Consider the following 24975-nt stretch of genomic DNA (forward strand, 5'->3'; position numbering starts at 1 on the left):
ACTGTTCCTCTGCTGGAACAGCCTGCTGTATGGTTGTAAAAAGGTTTCGAAAAGTATTGAGACTTTGATACCCGGTGCATCCCTACTCTTACCTTTCCTCTGCTACCCTGGAGCAGAGTTGATCCTTTCACTCTATTAATAGAACTCTGCAAAAGGCTAACCCCCAGTATAGATGGGGCTTCCCATCTAGCCTCAGCTTTCAAATAAACTATCACACTCAATTGTTGAAAACATTGGAGGAAGCATAATGTGACCTTGTAACAAGAGGAAAATCCCTGGGACCAGGGCTGATTCTAGCCTTTCTGCTAAAAATTTAAATAGTGCCCTCTCCCCAGTGCCAGATTCTCAAACCAACCCCTCCCCACAGCCCTACTGTTAAAAACATATGTAGATAAACATTACATACAGCGCTATCACACATACAGGGGAATACAGAACTAAATACCAATTACATGCAGTAATGTCTTCTCTGATGTACATGTTCTCTTTTCTCATCTTCTCATAAATCAAATTTTTCTCAAACCGTCATGATTGCATTTTTCAGTCCTGGTTTGTCTTTGCAGGTACACACACATCATTCTGGTGCCTCAACTTTGTTATCCTGCTGCTACTCCCAATACTGTGCCCCCTGTGCTCCTCAATGTCTACAAACACTATACTGCACTATATGCGGCACCCCTTTACAGTCCCCAATAGTGATGAGGCCAATCTATAAGGCACCACTATAGAGGCCACAGTAGTAATAAAGCTCCCATAGTGTCCCTAGTAGCTATAATACATACTGTAGTGGCCCCAGTATTTATAATGCCTTAGTAGTAGCCCCAGTATTTATAAAGCCCTCATTCAGTGCACCCTGTAGTTATTATGACCTACTGTATTATATTGCTCCCGTAGTGCCAGTATGTATGATGTGCCCCCCTGCAGTGCCCTGACCTGTATTATAATGCCTCCCCTGGAGTGCTTTACTATTATAATGGCCCCTGTAGTAGTCTGGCCTATATTACAATGCCCCCCATAGTGCTTCCTGTAGTGTAATGCCTTCCTGTAAAGCTAGCGTATAATGCCTCCTGTAGTGCCCCTGAAGGATAATGCCCCCGTAGTGTTAGTATATACACTGCTCAAAAAAATTAAGGGAACACTTAAACAACACAATGTAACTCCAAGTCAATCACACTTCTGTGAAATCAAACTGTCCACCTAGGAAGCAACACTGAGTGACAATCAATTTCACATGCTGTTGTGCAAATGGGATAGACAACAGGTGGAAATTATAGGCAATTAGCAAGACACCCCCAATAAAGGAGTGGTTCTGCAGGTGGTGACCACAGACCACTTCTCAGTTCCTATGCTTCCTGGCTGATGTTTTGGTCACTTTTGAATGCTGGCAGTGCTTTCACTCTAGTGGTAGCATGAGACAGAGTCTACAACCCACACAAGTGGCTCAGGTAGTGCAGCCTATCCAGGATGGCACATCAATGCGAGCTGTGGCAAGAAGGTTTGCTGTGTCTGTCAGCGTAGTGTCCAGAGCATGGAGGCACTACCAGGAGACAGGCCAGTACATCAGGAGACGTGGAGGAGGCCATAGGAGGGCAACAACCCAGCAGCAGGACCGCTACCTCCGCCTTTGTGCAAGGAGGAACAGGAGGAGCACTGCCAAAGACCTGCAAAATGACCTCCAGCAGGCCACAAATGTGCATGTGTCTGCTCAAACGGTCAGAAACAGACTCCATGAGGGTGATATGAGGGCCCGACGTCCACAGGTGGGGGTTGTGCTTACAGCCCAACACCGTGCAGGACGTTTGGCATTTGCCAGAGAACACCAAGATTGGCAAATTCACACTGGCGCCCTGTGCTCTTCACAGATGAAAGCAGGTTCACACTGAGCACATGTGACAGACGTGACAGAGTCTGGAGACGCCGTGGAGAACGTTCTGCTGCCTGCAACATCCTCCAGCATGATCGGTTTGGCATTGGGTCAGTAATGTTGTGGGGTGGCATTTCTTTGGAGGGCCGCACAGCCCTCCATGTGCTCGCCAGAGGTAGCCTGACTGCCATTAGGTACCGAGATGAGATCCTCAGACCCCTTGTGAGACCATATGCTAGTGCGGTTGGCCCTGGGTTCCTCCTAATGCAAGACAATGCTAGACCTCATGTGGCTAGAGTGTGTCAGCAGTTCCTGCAAGACGAAGGCATTGATGCTATGGACTGGCCCGCCCGTTCTCCAGACCTGAATCCAATTGAGCACATCTGGGACATCATGTCTCGCTCTATCCACCACAGACTGTCCAGGAGTTGGCAGATGCTTTAGTCCAGGTCTGGGAGGAGATCCCTCAGGAGACCGTCCGCCACCTCATCAGGAGCATGCACAGGCGTTGTAGGGAGGTCATACAGGCACGTGGAGGCCACACACACTACTGAGCCTCATTTTGACTTGTTTTAAGGACATTACATTAAAGTTGGATCAGCCTGTAGTGTGTTTTTCCACTTTAATTTTGAGTGTGACTCCAAATCCAGACCTCCATGGGTTGAAAAATTTGATTTCCATTTTTTTTATTTTTGTGTGATTTTGTTGTCAGCACATTCAACTATGTAAAGAACAAAGTATTTCAGAAGAATATTTAATTAATTCAGATCTAGGATGTGTTATTTTTGTGTTCCCTTTATTTTTTTGAGCAGTGTATATATTATGCTCCCCGCCCCCTGTAGTGGCCGCTGTAGTGTACAGTGGCATGCAAAAGTTTGGGGTGGTATCCCTGGTCAAAATTACTGTTACTGTGAACAGTTAAGCAAGTTTCAGAAGAAATGATCTCCTAAAGGCATAAAGTTAAAGATGACACATTCCCTTTGTATTTTAAGCAAAAACATTTTTTTTATTTTCATCTTTTACATTTTCACAATAATAAAAAAGAAAAAGGGCCTGAAGCAAAACTAGGGCACCCTGCATAGTTAGTACCTAGCAGCACCCCCTTTGGCAAGTATCACAGCTTGTAAGCACTTTTTGTAACCAGCCAAGAGTCTTTCAATTCCTGTTTGAAGGATTTTCATCCATTCTTGCTTGTAAAAATCTTCCACTCCTGTGAAATTCCTGGGCTGTCTTGCATGCACTGCTCTTTTGAGGTCTATCCACAGATTTTCAATGATGGTAAAAACTTCAGCTAGTGCCTTTTGAGTTAGATTATTGTGAATTTGGAGGTGTGTTTAGGATCATTATCCATTTGTAGAAGCCATCCTCTTTTCAACTTCAGCTTTTTTTTTACAGTTGGTGTTTGCTTCAAGAATTTTCTGGAATTTCATTGAATCCATTCTTCCCTCTTTCCTTAAAATGTTCCCGTGCCATTTACTGCATTACAAACCTATAGCATGATTCCACCCCCATGTTCAATGGTTGGAGAGGTGTTATTTTCATGAAATTCTGTGCCCTTTTTTTCCTCCAAACATACCTTTGCTAGTTGTGGACAAAGAGTTTTTTTTTTTAACCTCATCGGTCCACAGGACTTGTTTCCAAAATGCATCAAGCTTGTTTAGATGCTCTTTTGAAAACTTCTGACACTGAATTTTGTAGTGAGGATGGGACGCAGGAGAGGTTTTCTTCTGATGACTCTTCCATGAAGGCCATATTTGTGCAGGTGCTGTTGAACTGTTGAAAAATGTACCACAACTCCAGAGTCTGCTAAATTTTCCTGAAGGTCTTTTGCATCAAAAGGGGTTCTGATTTGCCTTTCCAGCAATCCTACAAGCAGCTGTCTCTGAATTTTTCTTGGTCTTCCAGACCTACTCTTGATCCTCACTGTTCCTTTTAACTGCTCTTACAAACATGTTGCTGTCTTCTTATAGCTTTCTCCTGCTTTGTGGGCCTCAACCATTTTTATTTTCAGAGTGTTAGACAGCTGCTTAGAAGAACTCATGGCTGCTGTTTTTTTTAGGTTAGAGGAATCTGGGTATTTATAAAGCTTTGAAATTTGCATCACCTGGCCTTTCCTAATGATGGGTATGAACAAGCCTTAACCCTAACAGGCTATTTAAGGTCTGAGGCCTCGGTCAAAGTTATCTGAGCGGTCACATCCCCTTGGTTTCCCATATTTTTGCAAGGCATTCATTTGCTTTTTCCACTCTGATACACTGATATTGCTTAAAATGTTAAAAAGTGTGTTTCATCTTATAACCTTTACCTTATGACTTTTGGAGATCATTTCATCTTCAACTTGCTTAACTGTTCACAGTAACAGTAGATTTGATCAGGGGTGCCCAAACTTTAGCATGCCACTGTATATAATACTCTCCCCCTGTACTATAATGCTCCAGGACAGTATAAGACAAAATTATTCAGTGGGCCAATAACTCACTAACCCCTCTGACTGTCTTGTCCCAAGATATTGAAAGAGCCTTTTGATAGTGTATCATGAGTATATCTGTTTGGGGTTTTCATGCCCTTTTTTACATTCATAAAAGCTTTTTTTTTTCCATTATGCTTTTCACCGTATGGAATAAATATTTTTATATTTTAATAGTACAGGCATTTTCAGATGTGGCGATGCCTATTTTTTTATTTATTTTAATTTTAATATTTGGGTAAAAAGGGTGATTAGAATTTTTCTATATTTTTTATATTTAAAAAAACTTTTTTATACCTTTTTTTTGGCCTTGAAGGGGGCACCAATATGCGATCATTAGATTTCTATTCCATTTCTTTTCAGAAATTGAATTTTATCCATTACTGAATACAAAATTCTGTATACTACAATGCAGTGCTGCCATCTGCAGGCCTGCATTCGAATATACCAGTAATAACCCTAAAAGCATTGTACAGGCTTTGACCTGTTACTACTTAGAAATGCCTTCACTGATTACAGTAAGGGGAAGGTGTTCCTGCTCGAGATGTGTGCAATTTCATTATTTATTTTTTTACCGTTCAGATGCCGTGTCACATTTCACCACGGCATCTGAGGGGCTAAATGATTGTGATCAGCATTATTGCCATTCACAGACATTATCCCTAGGTGTCTGCTGTGTGAAACAGCAGGCACCTGACAGCTGTGGAGCATGCTCCATCTTTAAAGACCCTACCGCCAACGTATATAGTTATACGGCAGTAGGGAAGTGGTTAAAAAAACACTAAGTGTATTGAAAGAGACTGTATGTGACCATCTTGAAATTAGCCAGTAGGGCACACTGTTAATCTGAGCTCTACCCAGACACTTGTATTTTAGATTACTCACACACTACATGCTACATAACTGGCACACACACACTAGACACATGCCATTCAAACATTAGGCACATGATGCATACATGAACTGACACATTAGACACATGTGGAATCCATGCCATTCATTGGAAACTTGTCACATACTGAACATACTACACAGTACAATAGACATATGCCATAAAGACGCCACTCACACATCTGACACATAACACACATTATCAAAATGACGGACACCTTGGAGGATCCTGACAGACCCCATTATAGACAATAGGGTATCTGAGGTGCCAATTTTATCTGCTATATGAAACTACATAAAGATGCAACATCGTTAGCGCTCCTCTTTTTTGCATATAGTTACAAACGAAACGCGATTTTCTCTTCTTCACAATAGCAATACATAACATGGCCAGTAGATGGCAGTGTTGAGCCAAAGTACAAAATGAAGCAGTAGTATTCGAATCTTGATATACTGTAACCCTTACCCGTTTCGCTATCATCATGATGTATTATATGGTATCGGCAGTGTTTTAAGGTTAAGAAGGAGGGTAATACTTGCTCACAGATTACACAGACTATGTAAAAGTGTAAAGGACAAACTCAGCTCGGTGATCTCTGCCAGCTTTGGTACTTTCAAAAGCAGAACGGCAGCCCAAAGCGTTCAAAAGTGCAACCCCCCCTTATGTTAAACTTTTCTACGAAATGCTTGAGCGTAAAATAAAAAAGCCTTATGCGATATAGAGACGTAGTCCGGGGAGGTCCCTGGAAATGGAGCGGCCTGAGCCTTTTTATTAAAACAAACATATACAGCGCCTCCCCTCCAGCCTCAACTAGATTGATAAATTACTCCGCTCCACTACTTTAATTATGTATATGGGATGCAAAATAAATCACCCAACTGCAGCACCTCAATCAATCACTTTTAAATAATAATTGCGTCTGGGTGTATCAATCTTTTCATGGGACGGGCTGCGCGAACAAGTGGATTAAGGTGAGTTAAATTTTATTTTAGTTTTTTAACCCCTCCAGCCCTATTGTACTATGCATTCTGTATTAAGAATGCTATTATTTTCCCTTATAACCATGTTATAAGGGAAAATAATAATGATCGGGTCTCCATCCCGATCGTCTCCTAGAAACCGTGCATGAAAATCGCACCACATCCGCACTTGCTTGCGATTTTTTACGCAACCCCATTCACTTCTATGGGGCCTGCGTTGCTTGGAAAACGCACAAAGAGGAGCATGCTGCGATTTTCACGCAACGCACAAGTGATGCGTGAAAATCACTGCTTATGTGTACAGCCCCATAGAAATGAATGGGTCTGGATTCAGTGCGGGTGCAATGCGTTCACCTCACGCATTGCAGCCGCGCGGAAATATCGCCCGTGTGAAAGGGGCCTTAAAAGTGGAGTACGTGTTTATTAACTAAAATCAGGAAAATAGCTAAAATAATGACCAGCAATAAAAAAATAGCAATGAATAAAAAATAGCAATAAATTTAAAATAGTGATAGATCCAGGAGCATACACAAACAAATAAATTAATATCCCATAAATATCATAGTTTATGTAGCAGCACCTGAGTTAGATAGTGTTCCAATTCACAGAGGGGAATGAGACAAGTTCAGTTCACTTCCATATTCTAATATAATTGTAGCAGCATAGAATAGGAGAATAGAGAATATATACAGTACAGACCAAAAGTTTGGACACACCTTCTCATTCAAAGAGTTTTCTTTATTTTCATGACTATGAAAATTGTAGATTCACACTGAAGGCATCAAAACTATGAATTAACACATGTGGAATTATATACATAACAAACAAGTGTGAAACAACTGACAATATGTCATATTCTAGGTTCTTCAAAGTAGCCACCTTTTGCTTGGATTACTGCTTTGCACACTCTTGGCATTGAGCTTCAAGAGGTAGTCCCCTGAAATGTTTTTCACTTCACAGGTGTGCCCTGTCAGGTTTAATAAGTGGGATTTCTTGCCTTATAAATGGGGTTGGGACCATCAGTTGCGTTGAGGAGAAGTCAGGTGGATACACAGCTGATAGTCCTACTGAATAGACTATTAGAATTTGTATTATGGCAAGAAAAAAGCAGCTAAGTAAAGAAAAACGAGTGGCCATCATTACTTTAAGAAATGAAGGTCAGTCAGTCAGCCGAAAAATTGGGAAAGCTTTGAAAGTAAGGGCTATTTGTCCATGAAGGAGAGTGATGGGGTGCTGCGCCAGATGACCTGGCCTCCACAGTCACCGGACCTGAACCCAATCGAGATGGTTTGGGGTGAGCTGGACTGCAGAGTGAAGGCAAAAGGGCCAAAAAGTGCTAAGCATCTTTGGGAACTCCTTTAAGACTGTTGGAAGACCATTTCAGGGGACTACCTCTTGAAGCTCATCAAGAGAATGCCAAGAGTGTGCAAAGCAGTAATCAAAGCAAAAGGTGGCTACTTTGAAGAACCTAGAATATGACATATTTTCTGTTGTTTCACACTTGTTTGTTATGTATATAATTCCACATGTGTTAATTCATAGTTTTGATGCCTTCATAGTCATGAAAATAAAGAAAACTCTTTGAATGAGAAGGTGTGTCCAAACTTTTGGTCTGTACTGTATATATATATATAATATGTTTGTATTTACATGTATATATTCAGGTATCTATTGCTCTCCAAGAAAAAAATGGGAGTAGTGCATACAGTACTTTCTTTAGCAGAACAAAGGCTCTTTACAGGAACTGACTAACATTCGATTTGCTAATATAAGCTGCACTGTATATAAATATAACATAAAACACTTCTGAGGACTTAAAGAGCTACTGTCACTCCACTAAACTCATTATTTTTTTTTTGTCTCCTAAAAATCCTTATACTGCGATTTCTCAATATATAGGGCTATTACTCAGTTTGGTTCAGTAGTTATATAAAAAAACTGACTTTTATAATATGCAAATTACCTCTCTAGCAGCAGGTAGGGCGGCTGCTCCATCCTCAGTGCGCCTGTGCCAATGACGTCACATGTACACCCGGAGCAGGCGCACTGAGGATGGAGCGGCCGAGCGAGCGTCCTCCACTCAGTGCGCCTGCGCCAACTGAAGACCGGCGCGAGATTTAAAACGCAGACAGGGCCAGTCAGAGGAGGAGCGCATTCGCTGGCCCTGTCAATCAACATGAGGAGGGGGCGTCATTATGAATGGAGGATGCTGCCTTACTTGCTGCTAGAGAGGTAATTTGCATATTATAAAAGTCAGTTTTTTTTATATAACTACTGAACCAAACTGAGTAATAGCCCTATATATTGAGAAATCGCAGTATAAGGATTTTAAGGAGACAAAAAAAAAATAATGAGTTTAGTGGAGTGACAGAAGCCCTTTAAGTCCTCAGAAGTGTTTTATGTTATATTTATATACAGTGCAGCAGTATATTGTGTATATACATAGTTCCACTACCAATCGCAATGCATGACTTCATAGAAATGTAAAAACTGATATTATTAATAACTGCCAATGCATTTTTTGCAAATATAAAAATATATTACAAGTTATATTATAATATAAATAATAATAATATAATTATAATATATATATATATATATATATATATATATATATATATATACACACATAAATATATATTTGGAAAAAAATTACCAGCAGCACCACCAAGCCAAAAAAACAAGTAAAGAGGGTGCACTGTCCGAGTATGGTAACTGGTGCTTACCCACTGATACGAAATAAAGAAATCGGACTGCACTCCAGTAGAATCTTCAGTGGAAAAAGGTTTATTCACCCATAGGTGGCACAAGCGACGTTTCGGCTCGCATATGAGCCTTTCTCAAGCATTGGTAAGATGTGAACAAGTTACATATAAAGGTGTGTCAATCATAACACTGAGTGCTTCAACTTAATTAATACTTAAAGACATATCTGCAGAAAAATATTACAAATACAACAACATACTGCCAGTTCGATGTGGTTAATAAAGTGAAAAGTACAGTGAGTGCATAAAGTGCATAGTGCATCAAAAATACATATGAATTCATCCAAATCCCTAATTCATCTCAGCTGTATTCTACTCAGAACGTGATGATTACATAAATCATAATGATACACATGTGTGGGAGGAGAAAACCAGTTAATTGATCCCTGAAAAAGTGCTAGCGACTACGCTGACCATCGCGCTGTACAACGCATCCCTGTGATGTCTTTGCGCATGACCCGACCGGCTATTGCGTCATACTCCAGCGCCCTCCATGGGACGCACGTGCGTAGTCCAGTCACATATCAGTGACGTGGGCGACGCACAGTACGATAGCTCACGGCATCCTGTGTATCTATCAAGGGAGGAAGCGAATGCGCATAAGTAGTCCCCGATATACTAACCACCATATTGGATAAGGGAACACTGCCCTATTGTTAATATATACTATTTACTATGTAAGCTGCCGTTTTTCGTTCCACATTACGTCACTCCAATATCTCAGCAGGTTGGAAGAGACCCCTCCCTTTCCAAGAAGGAGGCTCAATTCCAATCGTTACCCCAGTCCTGTGAGCACGTCAGTGCCATCCTTGCTGTGGGTTCCAAACCTGCTAAAATACGTGACTAAGAGGGATTCTCCTCATCTTCATGTATCAGAACGTTACCTATTAACAGGTCGGCGCCAAAAAAAATATATATAATCAATTCCATCCTATTTAAAGATTGGGAAAAGGGGGGACAAGTTGAGAAAAAATTCCCTATTCTACGCCTTCGGGACATGTGCAAGACACCACAAGAGAACAATATATAAAAAGGAAAGAAAAATATTTTTCAACGTAGGCCTCTCATCCACTGTCCAGGTCCATCAACTTTGCAAGATACCTTCTCCAAAAGTATGAGTGTGCCTAAAATAATGAAATAGAAAATGATCAGTGATACATATAATTTATTTCACATTTTTCATTTTTTAGTTACTAATTTTTTGGGTTACTAATTTAAGAAAAATATATTATTGCCAATATACCGCAAGAGAATTACCCAACGCACAACCAAAGCATAAAAGGGCAAATCAATATTTAATCCATTGGGGTATAGACTGTTTAAGGTCTGTATCCAATACATTTCTCTTTTTTTAAGTAGGGATATCCGATCCCCACCTCTCCGTGGCATATGCACCTGATCAATGATCCAGCACCTAAGATCTTTTTCACTGTGCTTTTTCAAGCTAAAATGCCTGGGAACCGGAAGATCTGTGCGTCCATTTCTGATAGTATAACGGTGGTTATTCAATCTGGTCTTTAAGTCGGTGGAAGTCTCTCCCACATAAAGGAGTTGACGTGGGCATGATAAAACGTATATGACATACGAAGAGTCACATGTCAAGTGAAACTTGATAGGATATATCTGTCCTGTCCCAGGGTGTGTGAATACTCAGATATAAAAATATATTACAAGTTATATTATAATATAAATAATAATAATATAATTATAATATGTATATGTATATATATATATATATATATATATATATATATATTTATATACACGCACAAACATATATATATACATACATGCATGTATACACAGACACACACATATATACACATATATGCACACATGTATATATATAAAATTTTACTACTGAAAAATGCTAGTAGAAAGGGGATTAAAAGGTTAATCGACAGGAGGCCAGTGGGGGGCTGCTCAACACCTAATGTCATTGTATTTAATTAATATAAAAAAAAATGGCAGCATCTCTGTATTCTAATAACAGTAATCTGCCATTTTCTTCACTGCCAGGTCTTTTTATAGCACGGTCATGGGAACCAATCACAGGCCGGTTCTCACGGAAATTAAGGTTAAATACCTTGATAACCAATATGACATAATTGTTTTGACAAGCTGTCATCACCAATTAAGCTGGATTGCCAGAGAACCGGCCTGTGATTGGTTCCCATGACCGTGGGAACTAGAATGTGATTGGCTAAATATTCTGTATTGAGCGATCCAGAGCTATAAAAAGACCTGGCAGTGAAGAAAATGGCAGATTACTGTTATTAGGATACAGAGATGCTGCCATTTTTTTTTATATTAATTAAATACAATGACATTAGGTGTTGAGCAGCGCCCCACTGGCCTCCTGTCGATTAACCTTTTAATCCCCTTTCTACTAGCATTCAATTATTTGCTCTGGGGATGAAGTGGTGAGATCGGTTATTTACAGTTCTGTATGGTACTTTCTATGGTTCAGTTCAGCGCCTCTATTTTTTTAATTATTCATAATTAAAAATCAAGTTATAAATTTTTATTCATAAAAATACGAGGATTGTGTTTGCAGTGATCTACCAGCGCTGCACCGACTTTTCCCCTGTGTAGTGTGTGTCTGACAGCCTTAGGATGTGCTGTCATTAGTCCTCCTTATGATGTGCAGTGTGTGAGGCTGGTGGTCACAGGTCATGGCTCTGCCAGCTCTCCAGGGCACAGGATTCCTGCTGGAGACCCTTTCACTGCTGGTGCCCTGAAGCGCATCAGTGTGTACAGAGACACTGTATAGCGCACGGGAACTAACTAACTGACTGTAGTTCCATGCGCCATCTGGTGTTCACAAACCAACATTGCACCCTGAATTTTCTCAATGGCTATTTACGCGATTCGGGTTTGCTAATTGAATTGGAAATCGCTTTGCACTGCCGCGATTCTGAAGGGAGTGCTAGCGATGGTATATCTGTATTTCAGTCATTCATTAATGCCAATTGGCTTATGTAAGCCCTCCTCATGTATCACTCATTATAAACATCCCCATACACATCACTAGATTGTTATACATACCTGTTTTTTTCCAGGAAAGACATAGACACCCTTCTGCTAGCAGAGCAAGGCAATTTTAAGCCCCACCCAATTCACCAATAAGACCTGCCCCTGTTGTGCCCTGAATAGAAGAAAATGTATGTAATTCCATTCCTCTATTGCTCCCCAGTTTATCAGTACAGTCCAGTGTCTCCTTACCCTGCTCCCCTGACCACAGCAGTAGGTATCTCTATTCAGAGCATTACTGGAGGTACCAACCAGTCCCACATTCTGCAGACTGTGGCCCATACAGTGTGCCTGTCCTGTATATTACACATCTCAATCCAGCTGCTGGCCTGCTGTCTTGATCAGAAGAAAGGAGCCATATTCTTCAGCTCACATGTTCTTCAGCCCACTGAATGACCGGCCCACCTGGCAGATTGCCAGTCCAGGTCTGAGCTCTTAGGGATTTCAACTCCTTTAGGGTTATGTTTAAATTCAGCCCTTTGCTTTTCAGTGTGACACATCCTACTGTGTTAACTCAATGGAGGGGGAACTAGAGGAGAAAAGAAGTTATGAAGCATGATGTGATCTTGTGGTATAGAAATCCCATGTTGCCGTTGTCTGGGGCCTTCCAATGTGTAGTCCAAAGTTCTGAACCTCTGAAAGTCCCAGTGAAATACAGCTCTCCAAGCAGGAGACAGATATGATATTCTCTGATTTTCTAAAAGTATTCAGTTGGGCCCTCTAAACCAGTGGTTTTCATTACTTTAACCCCTAGACAGGGTCTGGACTTTTCAGCATGAAATCCCCTGGCTGCAGTTCGTCTTGTTCGTTCTCCCTGCTGTGTTACTACTGAAGGTGATGCTTCTGATGCGTAGGGTGCCATGTCACCTATACCTCTAGTGCAGGAGACTCATAAGAAGGGAACTATCTGGCAGCAACCGGGATGGAGATTATTGGTTGGGCGATCTGTGAGGTTGCTGAAGAGAAGCTTCTGGTAATAGTATAGCAAGGGGCCCTGTGTCACTGGCTGCTGCAGGAAGTATGCAGACCTCCCAAGTATTCCTCTTTTAGAGGGACCATCTCTATTTTTGACCCAGGTCCCTCTGTCCCTCTTTGCTCCTTAAATGTCCCTCTTTTTGATCTGAGGTATAGGCTTGCATTATTACATTTACAATATTGATCCAGAAAGTGTTTGTCTGGTTTCTATCTGTTTATTAGAGCTCGCCTTGTATATTATTTCAGTATTTTACACAATTTGGATTTTAGAAATTTTATATATGATTTTTGCACTATTCTACACTAAGAAAACTATAGAAGTGTACAAATATTCAGGAGAAATGAATCTTTCACACAATAAACCATTAGTTTCCCTCTTTGACCGTCCAAAAAGTTGAGAGGTATGAGTATGGATCCAGTGTACAGCATACCAGAGTAAGGAGGAGAGAGGTACAATTTTCCCCCATATGTGGCCTCCAAGGGGGGGTGATGAAACCAATCCTGCAGTGCATCCGAGTTCAGTCCTCTCATGTCTGCTTCCATGGCTGCTGAATACACCCTTCATATTTATTTTTTAACTATCTAAGTATATTTATAAGTAGAATTCAGAAGTAAACTAATAATTTATAATTCAGTTCAGCTATGTGAATGCCTCCAGTGGTCTATTCCTTTAGATTTAGATTTATTGTAAGACATGAACAGCACTATTCTTGAGATTGATAACAATTTCTTTAAAGGAGTTGTGTCATCTTAAACACTGCTGGCATATTGGTAGGGTATGCCACCAATCTCTGATAGCTGCAGGTCCCACCACTGAACCCCCAGCTAATTCTAAAATAAATGGAGCTGTGGTCGCGCTTGCGCAATGCGCTCTCCATTAATTTATATGGGACTTCCAAAAATGCGGGTGGGACCCACAACTATGAGAAGTTATAGCAATATAATTCTAGCAATATGCCACCAATGCTTGAGCTGACACAGCCCCTTTAACTAAGTTTAAGTTAGCCTTGTAGTTCCAGTTCAAATTAGTTGTTGATCGTGCTATAATTTCATTAATTGTTTTAAGCTTTTTTTCTCATCATAAACAGAGTTATTAATTTTTGTTATTATGTTGATTACCTACAATGACATATCATCATTGCATCATTTGTGTCATTTTTGCCATTTCTAGTTACTTTTAGTACATAAAGATGTATACCTGGCTGATCTAGACCTATGTCTTTAATTTTTCAGACTCAATTGGAATCCTGACTCTCCCAGCAGTAAGTTTTTGTATACCATTCATCTTCATACAGCATTTTGTAAGGCTATAGCTTTAAGGCTTAAAAGGTTTGCCCACAAAGTTTGTTAATATAAATTTGCAGAAAGGAAATTGAGAATTAATCTCTTAATGATCACCTATATACTTTTTTATGGCAGTTATTAATGAGCGTTATTTTAGGGTGCTGTGTTTTTATGGCACTCCACAATAATGGCTGCTTAGGAGATTATGCAGACGTGGATGGTTGCCTGGCTGCCTTTGACAGCCATGTGCCCCCAAGAGAAGTCAGAAACAGCATTCTACCATTTCTGTCACTGTATTATTGGTCCCAATGATCATGTGATCACTAAAGGACAGGTCACATGACCATGTGGCTGTGTTTAAAGCGGTTGTGTTATCTCAGACAATGGGAGCATATTGCTAGGATATTCCCCTATTGTCTAAAAGGTGTGGGTCCCACCTCTGGAACGCGCACCTATCTCGTAAACTGAGCCTGAGATGGGAATACAGTGCCCCCACAGGGGGCTGTTTTGGCCTGTAACTGAGGCTCCTTTGGATGACTCAGTGACAAAGAGAAGGGTGCAAAAACAAAAATTGTCAGTTTCCCCCAGGATTGTTAGGTTTGTTAAACCACCATATCCGCTAAATCACAAAAATGTGTCATTAATCTTTTAAAGCATTATGTATATGTATATGTATGGCATTATGTGCAAGGGCTTGCAAAGAGTGGCTCTGGTCTTTAAAGGGCATCAGTCAGTAGATTTGTACCTGTGAAACTGGCTGACCTGTTACATGTGCACTTGGCAGCTGAAAGCATCTGTGTTGGTCCCATGTTAATATGTGTCCACATTGCTGAGAAAAATGATGTTTAAGTATATGCAAATGAGCCCCTAGGAGCAACGGGGGCGTTGTCATTACACCTAGAGCCTCTGATCTCTCTGCAACTGCCGCACCCTCTCCACTTTGATTGACAGGAACAGGTGTGATCATGTTTTCACTCCCTAGCCCTTTGAATCAAAGTGAAGAAGGCACGGCAGTTGCAGAGAGAGCGGAACCTCTAGGAGTAACAGCAACACCCCCGTTGCTCCTAGAGGCTCATTTGCATATATTAAAACATTTTTCTCAGCAATGTGGGCACATATGTACCTGGGACCAACACAGATGCCTTCAGCTGCCAAGCGCACATGCAACAGGTCAGCCAGTTTCATAGGTACAAATCTGCTGACAGATGCACTTTAAGGGCTTTAGGCCTTTTTAGGTAATAAATAAGATAAAAAATGCCCTGCAATCATATACAAAGCCCTGATGCCGACCTAGTACCCCTAAATCGAGTTTTTATTGAACCTCATTAAAATTTGCTTGATCTTATAATAAAAAAATATTTTTCCTTTTTTTCCCCCCACACAATAAAAGATTGATATTGTCAAAGCCAAAAAAACATTTGGTAGAAACCAGGGGGAAAAAAATTCTAATCATAAAAAATGCAACAATTGCTGTAATAACTTAAAAAGAAAAAGTTGTAACAGTCATTAAAACCCCAAACAGCATGTGTACAAAAGAGTTATATAGATGAGTCTGTTGTTCCTGTTATAGGGTTTACATTTTTTACATAGAATTTATGCAACATTATACGGTGCTCACATATAATATAGCTGCTTCAGCTTCCAATATCCGATTAACTGATTATGTCATCTTGGTCATGTGGGCATAATAATATATTTTCATACTAACACATAAAGCTTGCCATCATAAATATCTGTCTGCTTATAATAAAGGGAAAACAGGTTAAGTAAAAGAGATGTCCCATAGTTCTCAGAGGGTGCTGTAGTAGTAGTGACCTAGCAATTATTTGATTTATTTCCCACTTTTCTTTTCCTGTGACAGATCCAACAAAATTTTTCATCTAATTTCTACACGCTGGTTGTGAATGGATCAGCCCAAAACACAAGGCTCTTCTCGGACACAAGATATATTGCTGTTGGAATGATGAATATATCTGTGCTGATTCAAACTGACAAACCTCTGTACAAGGCTGGAGAAAATGTCAAAATCAGAATAATCACTGTAAAGCCTGATAGGAAGCCACATAAAGGAAACGTGGACCTTGTGATTAGGGTACGTCCACATGATATTCATTTTTTGTCATCTTACAGATATGTGAACACAGTGGGGCTTGTACCCACACTTGAATGCTGCAGACATTTTTGCACAAACAGGAATAATTTATTATTCTCACTTTGATGCATACTTTTCTTAAAGGGGTATTCCAGTTGGTAAAGGTTATCCCCTATCCACAGGATGGGTGATGACCATTGAACTCGTAGACAGTGGATAACTGTTAACAACTGGCTTACCTCTTTAAGGCCCTTTTACAAGGGCTGATTCTCAGGCAATTATCGGGAAGAAACCGTTGGTACCCATTAATTGCCTGATCATTGAGACAGAGTGAGAGCTGCATTTACATGCCGCAATTGTCTCCTCCATACTGGATGAGCAATTGCTGCAGTGCCGAACACTGCCTGTGCCTGCACACATCCTGTCCCACTGAGGGCATCAGCCTCAACTCTACAACTGGGCATGTGCCAAGCTCAGTGACATATTCAGACTGCCTGTGCCTGCACACATCCTGTCCCTCTGAGGGCATCAGCCTCAACTTCACAACTGGGCATGTTCCAAGCTCAATAACGTATTCAGAGTTGAGGCTGATGCCTACAGTGAGACAGGATGTGGGCAGGAACAGGCAGTCATAATACGTCACTGGGCTTGGCACATACTGAGTTGAAGAGTTGAGGCTGATGCCCTCAGTGGGACAGGATGTAGGCAGGAACAGGCAGTCTGAATATGTCACTAGGCTTGGCACATGCTCAGTTGTAGAGTTGAGGCTGATGCCCTCAGTGGGACAGGATGTGGGCAGGAACAGGCAGTCTGAATGCGTCACTGGGCTTGGCACATGCTCAGTTGTAGAGTTGAAGCTGATACCCTTGGCACATGCTCAATTGTAGAGTTGAGGCTGATGCCCTCAGTGGGACAGGATGTGGGCAGGAACAGGCAGTCTGAACATGTCACTAGGCTTGGCACATGCTCAGTTGTAGAGTTGAGGCTGATGTCCTCAGTGGGACAGGATGTGGGCAGGAACAGGCAGTCTGAATACGTCACTGGGCTTGGCACATGTTCAGTTGTAGAGTTGAAACTGATACCCTCGGTAAGACAGGATGTGGGCAGGAACAGGCAGTCACTGGGCTTGGACCATGCCCAGTTGTAGAGTTGAGGCTGATGCCCTCAGTGGGACAGGATGTGTGCAGGCGCAGGCAGTATTCAGAGTTGAATATAAAAAACAAGCAGTCTCTAGTCTTTGTGGTTACTTATCGGCGCTGCAGATCCACCAAGCGTCGTGGGTAAAGTTCGCTTCACAGTCAAAGTTCCAGAAAATGTTGATCGCGCTGCCTTATGAGTGTAGAGTTCCAATCTCAGACCCTTCTTTCCAATGTTCAGGTTAATCCACCTTGTAGCCAAACAATCGGTAACCAGAGGCTGGAGCACTCACGTACAACAGCACCCTAGAGGGAAGTTATAGCACAAATAGTGAAGTTCCACCAGGTAGTTCCGCAGGTTTTATTGTACTTACAAAATATCATAACATTCAAGTCTAAAATCAAATTGCTTTCATCAGAAATCCACCCAACCCGGGTTTCGCCAGTCCAGCTTCGTCACGGGCGATGACATATTTTGTAAGTACAATAAAACCTGTTGGTTGCGGAACTACCTGGTGGGACTTCACTATTTGTGCTATAACTTCCCTCTAGGGTGCTGTTGTACGTGAGTGCACCAGCCTCTGGTTACCGATTGTTTGGCTACAAGGTGGATTACCCTGAACATTGGAAAGAAGGGTCTGAGATTGGAACTCTACACTCATAAAGTATTCAGAGTTGAGGCTGAGTGAGTCAGTGAGACAGGATGTGGGCAGGAACAGGCAGTCTTAATACGTCACTGGGCTTGGGACATACTCAGTTGTAGAGTTGAGGCTGATGCCCTCAGTGGGACAAGATGTGTGCAGGCGCAGGCAGTGTTCAGCTCTGCCATGCGCAAGATTTAGACAAGATGCAGCAGGGAAAAGATGTCACAGGTTAATGGGAAGGGAAAACACCAAATACACACCACAACGAATAGACAACAATCTAGGCCTCAAAAGCTAAGGAAGAGGGATGGTGACCTCCTAGTAATCCCTAGGCCTTTCCCTAACTCCTGCCAGTATGAGCAGATCCTGATGGTAGAAATACTCATACACCGGATACCTAAAGCCCTGCTAAAACTGACAAGCCCTAGGATAGGTAGCAGGGGATGAGACAGCTGGTTCCTTCCAGAATGAAGGAACCTGCGTCTCTCTGAGGCCTAGAAACAACACACTCCAGATAATAAGAAACAGCGAAGGCAACAAGTACTTAGCTTAGAGATGTATGGAGAAACAGGAGATCCAAGACAAACAAACACTAGCAACTCCAAGCATAAACTATCAACCGCATGGTCAGCAGTGTGAGGTGGATCTAAATAGAGCCCTATCACTGATAGCGAGCAGCACCTGAGGAGAAGTAAGATCCTGCTAAACAACAACATACATAAAGGAAAACAGAGAGACCTGTCAGATAGCCTTACGTGCAGCAAGTCTATCCGATCTTCTCACCTCTCTCACAGGAGGGACCGTGACAAAAGTGGAGTGAAGTTATGGCTTGAATGTGATGTAGGAGGGAGGTGGGTGAACACACTGTGGCAGGGGGCATCGTGAGAGCAGAGAGGAGGCGCCCTTGGGCACTGCATGAAGTCAGGCTTGGGCGCTATCAGGAGGCGTGCCTGGGCTCCTTCATGCGAGAATAATGCTCCTCTGGGTACCTTACTGGCTCATTTGTATACCAAATAAACTGGATTGTTTCAGTTGCTGAAACAAAGGCACATGTGGAAATAAGGTACTAAGTGCTATTAGGCAATTTCTTTACTTCAATAGCGATTATCCTGGTTACAGATTCCCTTTAAAAATTAGTATTACATAGTAAAGCAGCAACACTGGGGTACACCTAGCAATGATGGTAAGTATAATTAAAATACCAGTATAATTCCAGTATACTACGGTACCTATTTCTGTACTAATACCACTAAAGTGAAGACACCGTAAGAAGCAAGTGTTGCATGTAGGTATCACATGAAATTCACAAAAATTGTCAGTATTTTCAAAAGCAGAGAAAATCCCTCCCAGTTTATTTATACCCTGAAAGGACACATAAAATTGCAAGCGGAATGGCATACCAAAAGCATCCTATAGCACAAAGCAAAAGTACCACTAATAAGCCCCCCCAGACAAAGGTACTGCAGAAACATGCATCCTCGTGGTTATCTCCCTTCACGGTGGTTAATTATTGTGGTTATTAGTGGTACTCGGCACTATAGAATACTTTAAAGGGGTCTCTCAGGGTCCTGATTCTAATGACCTATCCTCAGAATGGGGCGTTCAGTGGGAGCTTAGCTGCAGTAAACCAGCACGGTGACACAAGACACAGTGGAGATTTATCAAAACTGGTTCAAGGGAAAACTGGGTTAGTTACCCATTACTACCAATCATATTCTTCTTTTTACATTATTTTCCAAAGGAGCTCTGAAAAATGTAAGGTGGAATCTGATTGGTTGCTATGGGCAACTAAGCCAGTTTTCCCTTTCAACAGTTTTTAATAAATCTACCCCATTCCCTTATTCCTCCATTCACAGCACATGCTGATTCCCCCAGCCAGAGTCTCTAATGATCTTTGACCAGATTGTGGGCAATTAGTCCTATTGCTAAACCGATGCTCCTGGCACTGTACATAGCCACCAGTGCCCATTCCAAGTCTTTCAGACTGACCAGTATTTTTCTCCAGGACCCGTCTTGATATGTTTAAATCTTTCTGTCAAAGGGGAACTCACCGCCAGTTTTTTATGTAAAGGGTTTTGTCTAAGGTTCACATCCCTTTCCTTCAATCTATGATGTCCACACTTTCTTCTTCTAAATACATACATACATATGTAAGGCATGAGCATGTCTCTGTCACACAACTTGATATCATAGTAGTGATTTGATGTACAGTATCAGTAAAGAAATGACATATAGGGCATCAAATCAGATGATTTAACAGATAAAATGTAATCATTAAAATCTCTATTATTATAGGATCCTAGGTTTAACATTGTGCGACAGAGCCTGAGCATGAAGTCAGACCTAGGGGTTGTATCAACGGAGTTTACACTGTCTAAGAACCCCATTCTGGGTTCTTGGTCCATACAAGCAACATGTGATGTAAGTAATTTATCTCACATGCTAATAGGTATGTACTGAACCATATGTATTCATGTATGTTCTCACTAATCCTTTTATTATTAAAAAATTAGACACTTTAGAAGTGACTTCATTTGGATATAAAAATACTTGTGTGGTCAATACAAAGAACTGGTACATGGTTTATTCATTCCAAGATCTGTACAAAGTGGAAACAGAGGAAAGGGTTCTTTGCAGTTAAAGGGTTTCTGTCACCCCGCAAAACTCTTTTTTTTTTTTTGGATAGTTAGATTCCTCATAGTGCGATATAGGAGAATATAATGCTCTTACTTACTTTCATGCGGCCGATTCTTTATAAAACGAACTTTTATAATATGTAAATGAGGGCTCTTCCAGCAAGTAGGGCGTCTACTTGCTGGTAGCTGCTGCAGAAATCCGCCCCCTCGCCGTGTTGATTGACAGGGCCAGCCGTGATCTCCTCCTCCGGCCGGCCCTGTCAGTAATTCAAAAATCGCGCGCCTCGCGTCATTCGGCTCGTATCCTCAGCACTCCCTCAGTGCGCCTGCGCCGATGACGTCTTCTCTTTCGGTGATGTCATCGGCGCAGGCGCACTGAGGGAGTGCTGAGGATACGAGCCTCCTCATCTCAGAGCGCCTGCGCCGAATGACGCGAGGCGCGCGATTTTTGAATTACTGACAGGGCCGGCCGGAGGAGGAGATCACGGCTGGCCCTGTCAATCAACACGGCGAGGGGGCGGATTTCTGCAGCAGCTACCAGCAAGTAGACGCCCTACTTGCTGGTAGAGCCCTCATTTACATATTATAAAACTTCGTTTTATAAAGAATGAAAGTAAGTAAGAGCATTATATTCTCCTATATCGCACTATGAGGAATCTAACTATCCAAAAAAAAAAAAATGAGTTTTGCGGGGTGACAGAAACCCTTTAAAGCAATCAAATGATGGAATGCCCTACCACAAGAGGCAGTGCTGGCCGATACTGGCTAATGCTAAAAGTTGAACTCAAACTTGTGTCTAACTATGTAACTATAAACTAAATGGAACCTGTCAGCTTTTTCACACTCAACCACCACCATGCCTTATTACAATACCTGATAATGTTTCAATGTATTGCAGTCAAATTGCAGAAATGACTTTATAGTATGCTGCACACTGTAGGTTCTATAGAACAGTCATCTGTGTGGTGTCCAGATCAGAAACAGTCGCATAGTGAGCACTCAACAACAACCCTCCTCCTGACATCATCCTGATGCAGGCTGCTGGTGAAATGTCAATCAAGCCAGAAGAAGTGGATTTTAGACCACTGACTGTGTGACTGTTCATAATCTTGATACTTCCCAGAAGGTTATTATACAGTAATTAACGTATAGCCTTGTAAGAAGCCATTTCTGTGAATAGGCTAGAACGGACTAGCATAGAGGAGCATGTAAAGAAACATTATCAGGTCGTGTAATATGGCATGGTGGCAACTTAAGGGCAAAGACAGCGGACAGGTTTCCACTCACCATTCACAACTTCCTCCAGTAGAGAGTTTATATAGTGTCATGGCTATTACAGTAATGAAACCTCTTATGCGTATGCTGTGAACTTATCGAGAGAAGAAAACGAAAAGTAGAGCCTTATGGCTTTTAGAGATGGAGCATAACTAGAATGAGGACTATTTCTGGTCTACTGTTTATTTTTGGGTTCCTTTGTCTATATGTATACATAACTTTGCATAGGTAAATGTATTACTGTACCTTTTAGGGGTTGTGCCAAGTTTGAAAGATATCTATCCCCTATCCTAGGGGTTAACTGATTGGTGGGGTTCTTACCTGCTGGGGGCCCCACCACTCCCAGTAATGATGATGGAGCAGCAGGTTGAGTCTGTGCCCTACCAATCCATTAGTTTTGTACGGAAAATGCCCAGCCGAACATCATACTCTGCTATCTCCTGTGGATATGGGATAACTTTCAGACTTGGCACAACCCCTTTCAGTATTGTTTTGTCCCAACGTATATAAATATAGTGCACTGCACAAAATGCTGCTAAACTGGTAAGTGTGAAAATTATTATTTAAACTTGAATCACAACATATTTTCAATTTTTATTGATATCCGTGTTCTTATCCTTTTTAGGGCGCTATGACAAATGTGTACTTTTCTGTTATTGACTATGGTAGGTGAATGCATTTTTACAGAAATTAGGTCTCTACAACTTATTACTGCTAGAGCTGGGCCTGTGGCAGTGTTTGGCCTAAGTCATTTCAATGGATTAGATGTTTCTGGATTCATGTCAGAGAGTGTTGCATAGTCATTTTAATTCAAGTCCTAATAACTGACCTTTAATGGGAAGTACGTATATGCAACAGAAGTAATAATTTGTGATGGATTAAAAAAGGATTTGTGTGTCTCCTTAACTCTCATTAATTTCAATACTGAGATACCATGCATGGGTCATGGAAATAATAGTCCAATTCCGATGGAGTAAAATAACTATTGTTTTGCTTGCTTTATAGTCTACATTCTATAATTTTGCCTTATTTTATAATCTTACAGTTGAACCAAAATTTTATGTAACCCTGGATGTCCCATCGTTCTACATTGTTCCAAGGCAACTCAACCTAAGTGGTACTGTGATAGCAAAGTAAGTCATTATCTGCTAATCTGCCATCAACCTTTTAAAAGGATTGACCCACAAAAACTATTCTACATTTTTCAAATCAGCACCTAGGTCTGAAATCCCATGTATTTAGAAAGTTAGTATAGCCACTGAGCTATTCAATAAAATCTCTTTCTATATATCTGTTTTTTATTTTCCTTAATTCTCTGTCTACCTCAGTAACATTGGTGAGGCATGTAATGTGTACGAGGGCCAGCATGACTTTGATGCTACAGTAAGGAACAGGACAGAGAATGCCATGCAATTGATTTCCTTAGGCCGCTTTTAGACGAGGGAGTTCCACTCTCTGGACTCGCAGCGTGAGTATGCGGCAGTACCCGTCCTGACCTCCCAGCACTGATGAGGTCGCATAGCATTATATTGATTTATGATGCAATGTAACCCTTAGGCCCCTTTCACACGGGCGAGTATTCCGCGCGGATGCGATGCGTGAGTTGAACGCATTGCACCCGCACTGAATACCGACCCATTCATTTCTATGGGGCTGTTCAGATGAGTGGTGATTTTCACGCATCACTTATGCGTTGCGTGAAAATCGCAGCATGCTCTATATTCTGCGTTTTTCACGCAACGCAGGCCCCATAGAAGTGAATGGGGTTGCGTGAAAATCGCAAGCATCCGCAAGCAAGTGCGGATGCGGTGCGATTTTCACGCATGCTTGCTAGGAGACGATCGGAATGGAGACCCGATCATTATTATTTTCCCTTATAACATGGTTATAAGGGAAAATAATAGCATTCTGAATACAGAATGCAAAGTAAAACAGCGCTGGAGGGGTTAAAAAAAATAAAAAATCATTTAACTCACCTTAATCCACTTGATCGCGATGTCGGCATCTCCTTCTGTCCCCTTTACTGAATAGGACCTGTGGTGAGCATTAATTATAGGTCAAGGACCTTTGATGACGTCACTCCGGTCATCACATGGTACGTCACATGATCTTTTACCATGGTGAATCACCATGGTAAAAGATCATGTGACGTACCATGTGATGACCGGAATGACGTCACCACAGGTCCTGTTGCTGCACAGAGATCAGATGAAGCCAGAAGGAGATGCCGGGCCGCGAACAAGTGGACTAAGGTGAGTTAATTTTTTTTTTTTTAACCCCTCCAGCGCTATTGTACTATGCATTCTGTATTCAGAATGCTATTATTTTCCCTTATAACCATGTTATAAGGGAAAATAATACTATTTACAGAACACCGATCCCAAGCCCGAACTTCTGTGAAGAAGTTCGGGTTTGGGTACCAAACACACGCGATTTTTCTCACGCGAGTGCAAAACGCATTACAAAAACGCACATTTTCCCGCAACTCCCGTGTGAAAGAGGCCTTAGAGTTTTGGAATGTACTGGATAAGGCCTTATGCACACGACCATTTTTTTATTCCTTGTCCGTTGCGCCGTTTTTCGTGATTTTCTGCGGACCCATTGACTTTCAATAGGTCCGTTGAAAACTAGGCTAATGCACCGTTTGCCATCCGTGTCCGTGATCCGTGGTTCCAGTCCGTCAAAAAAATGTAACCTGTCCTATTATTTTCGCGGAAAACAGTTTGCGGCCCCATTCAAGTTAATGGGACCGCTAAAAAACGCGGAGGCACACAAGATTGTAGTCCGCGTCCGTTTTTTTTCCTATCATTTGCATGGCAAACCTGTCTTAGACTTTTTTTTACATTGCTTTATGTCTGGTGGTCCTCCAAAAATAAAGGAAGACACACGGAAGCAAAAACGGAAACGGATCACGGAACAACGGAACCCCATT

At 41.6% G+C, this 24975-nt stretch overlaps 1 protein-coding gene across 1 annotated transcript in view; it reads left to right on the top strand.

Moving 5' to 3' along the window:
- The window catches only part of LOC120998124 (CD109 antigen-like), a 125522-nt gene that overhangs the window by 11566 nt on the left and 88981 nt on the right, over positions 1-24975 (top strand). The window contains exons 3-7 of the mRNA XM_040428652.1: positions 14210-14238; positions 16122-16352; positions 20428-20553; positions 22669-22708; positions 23089-23176. Of these exons, the coding sequence (XP_040284586.1) occupies positions 14210-14238; positions 16122-16352; positions 20428-20553; positions 22669-22708; positions 23089-23176 (514 nt within the window). The remainder of the gene's footprint in view (positions 1-14209; positions 14239-16121; positions 16353-20427; positions 20554-22668; positions 22709-23088; positions 23177-24975) is intronic.

Source organism: Bufo bufo, chromosome 4 (assembly GCF_905171765.1).
Source record: "Bufo bufo chromosome 4, aBufBuf1.1, whole genome shotgun sequence".
Classification (NCBI taxonomy): domain Eukaryota; kingdom Metazoa; phylum Chordata; class Amphibia; order Anura; family Bufonidae; genus Bufo; species Bufo bufo.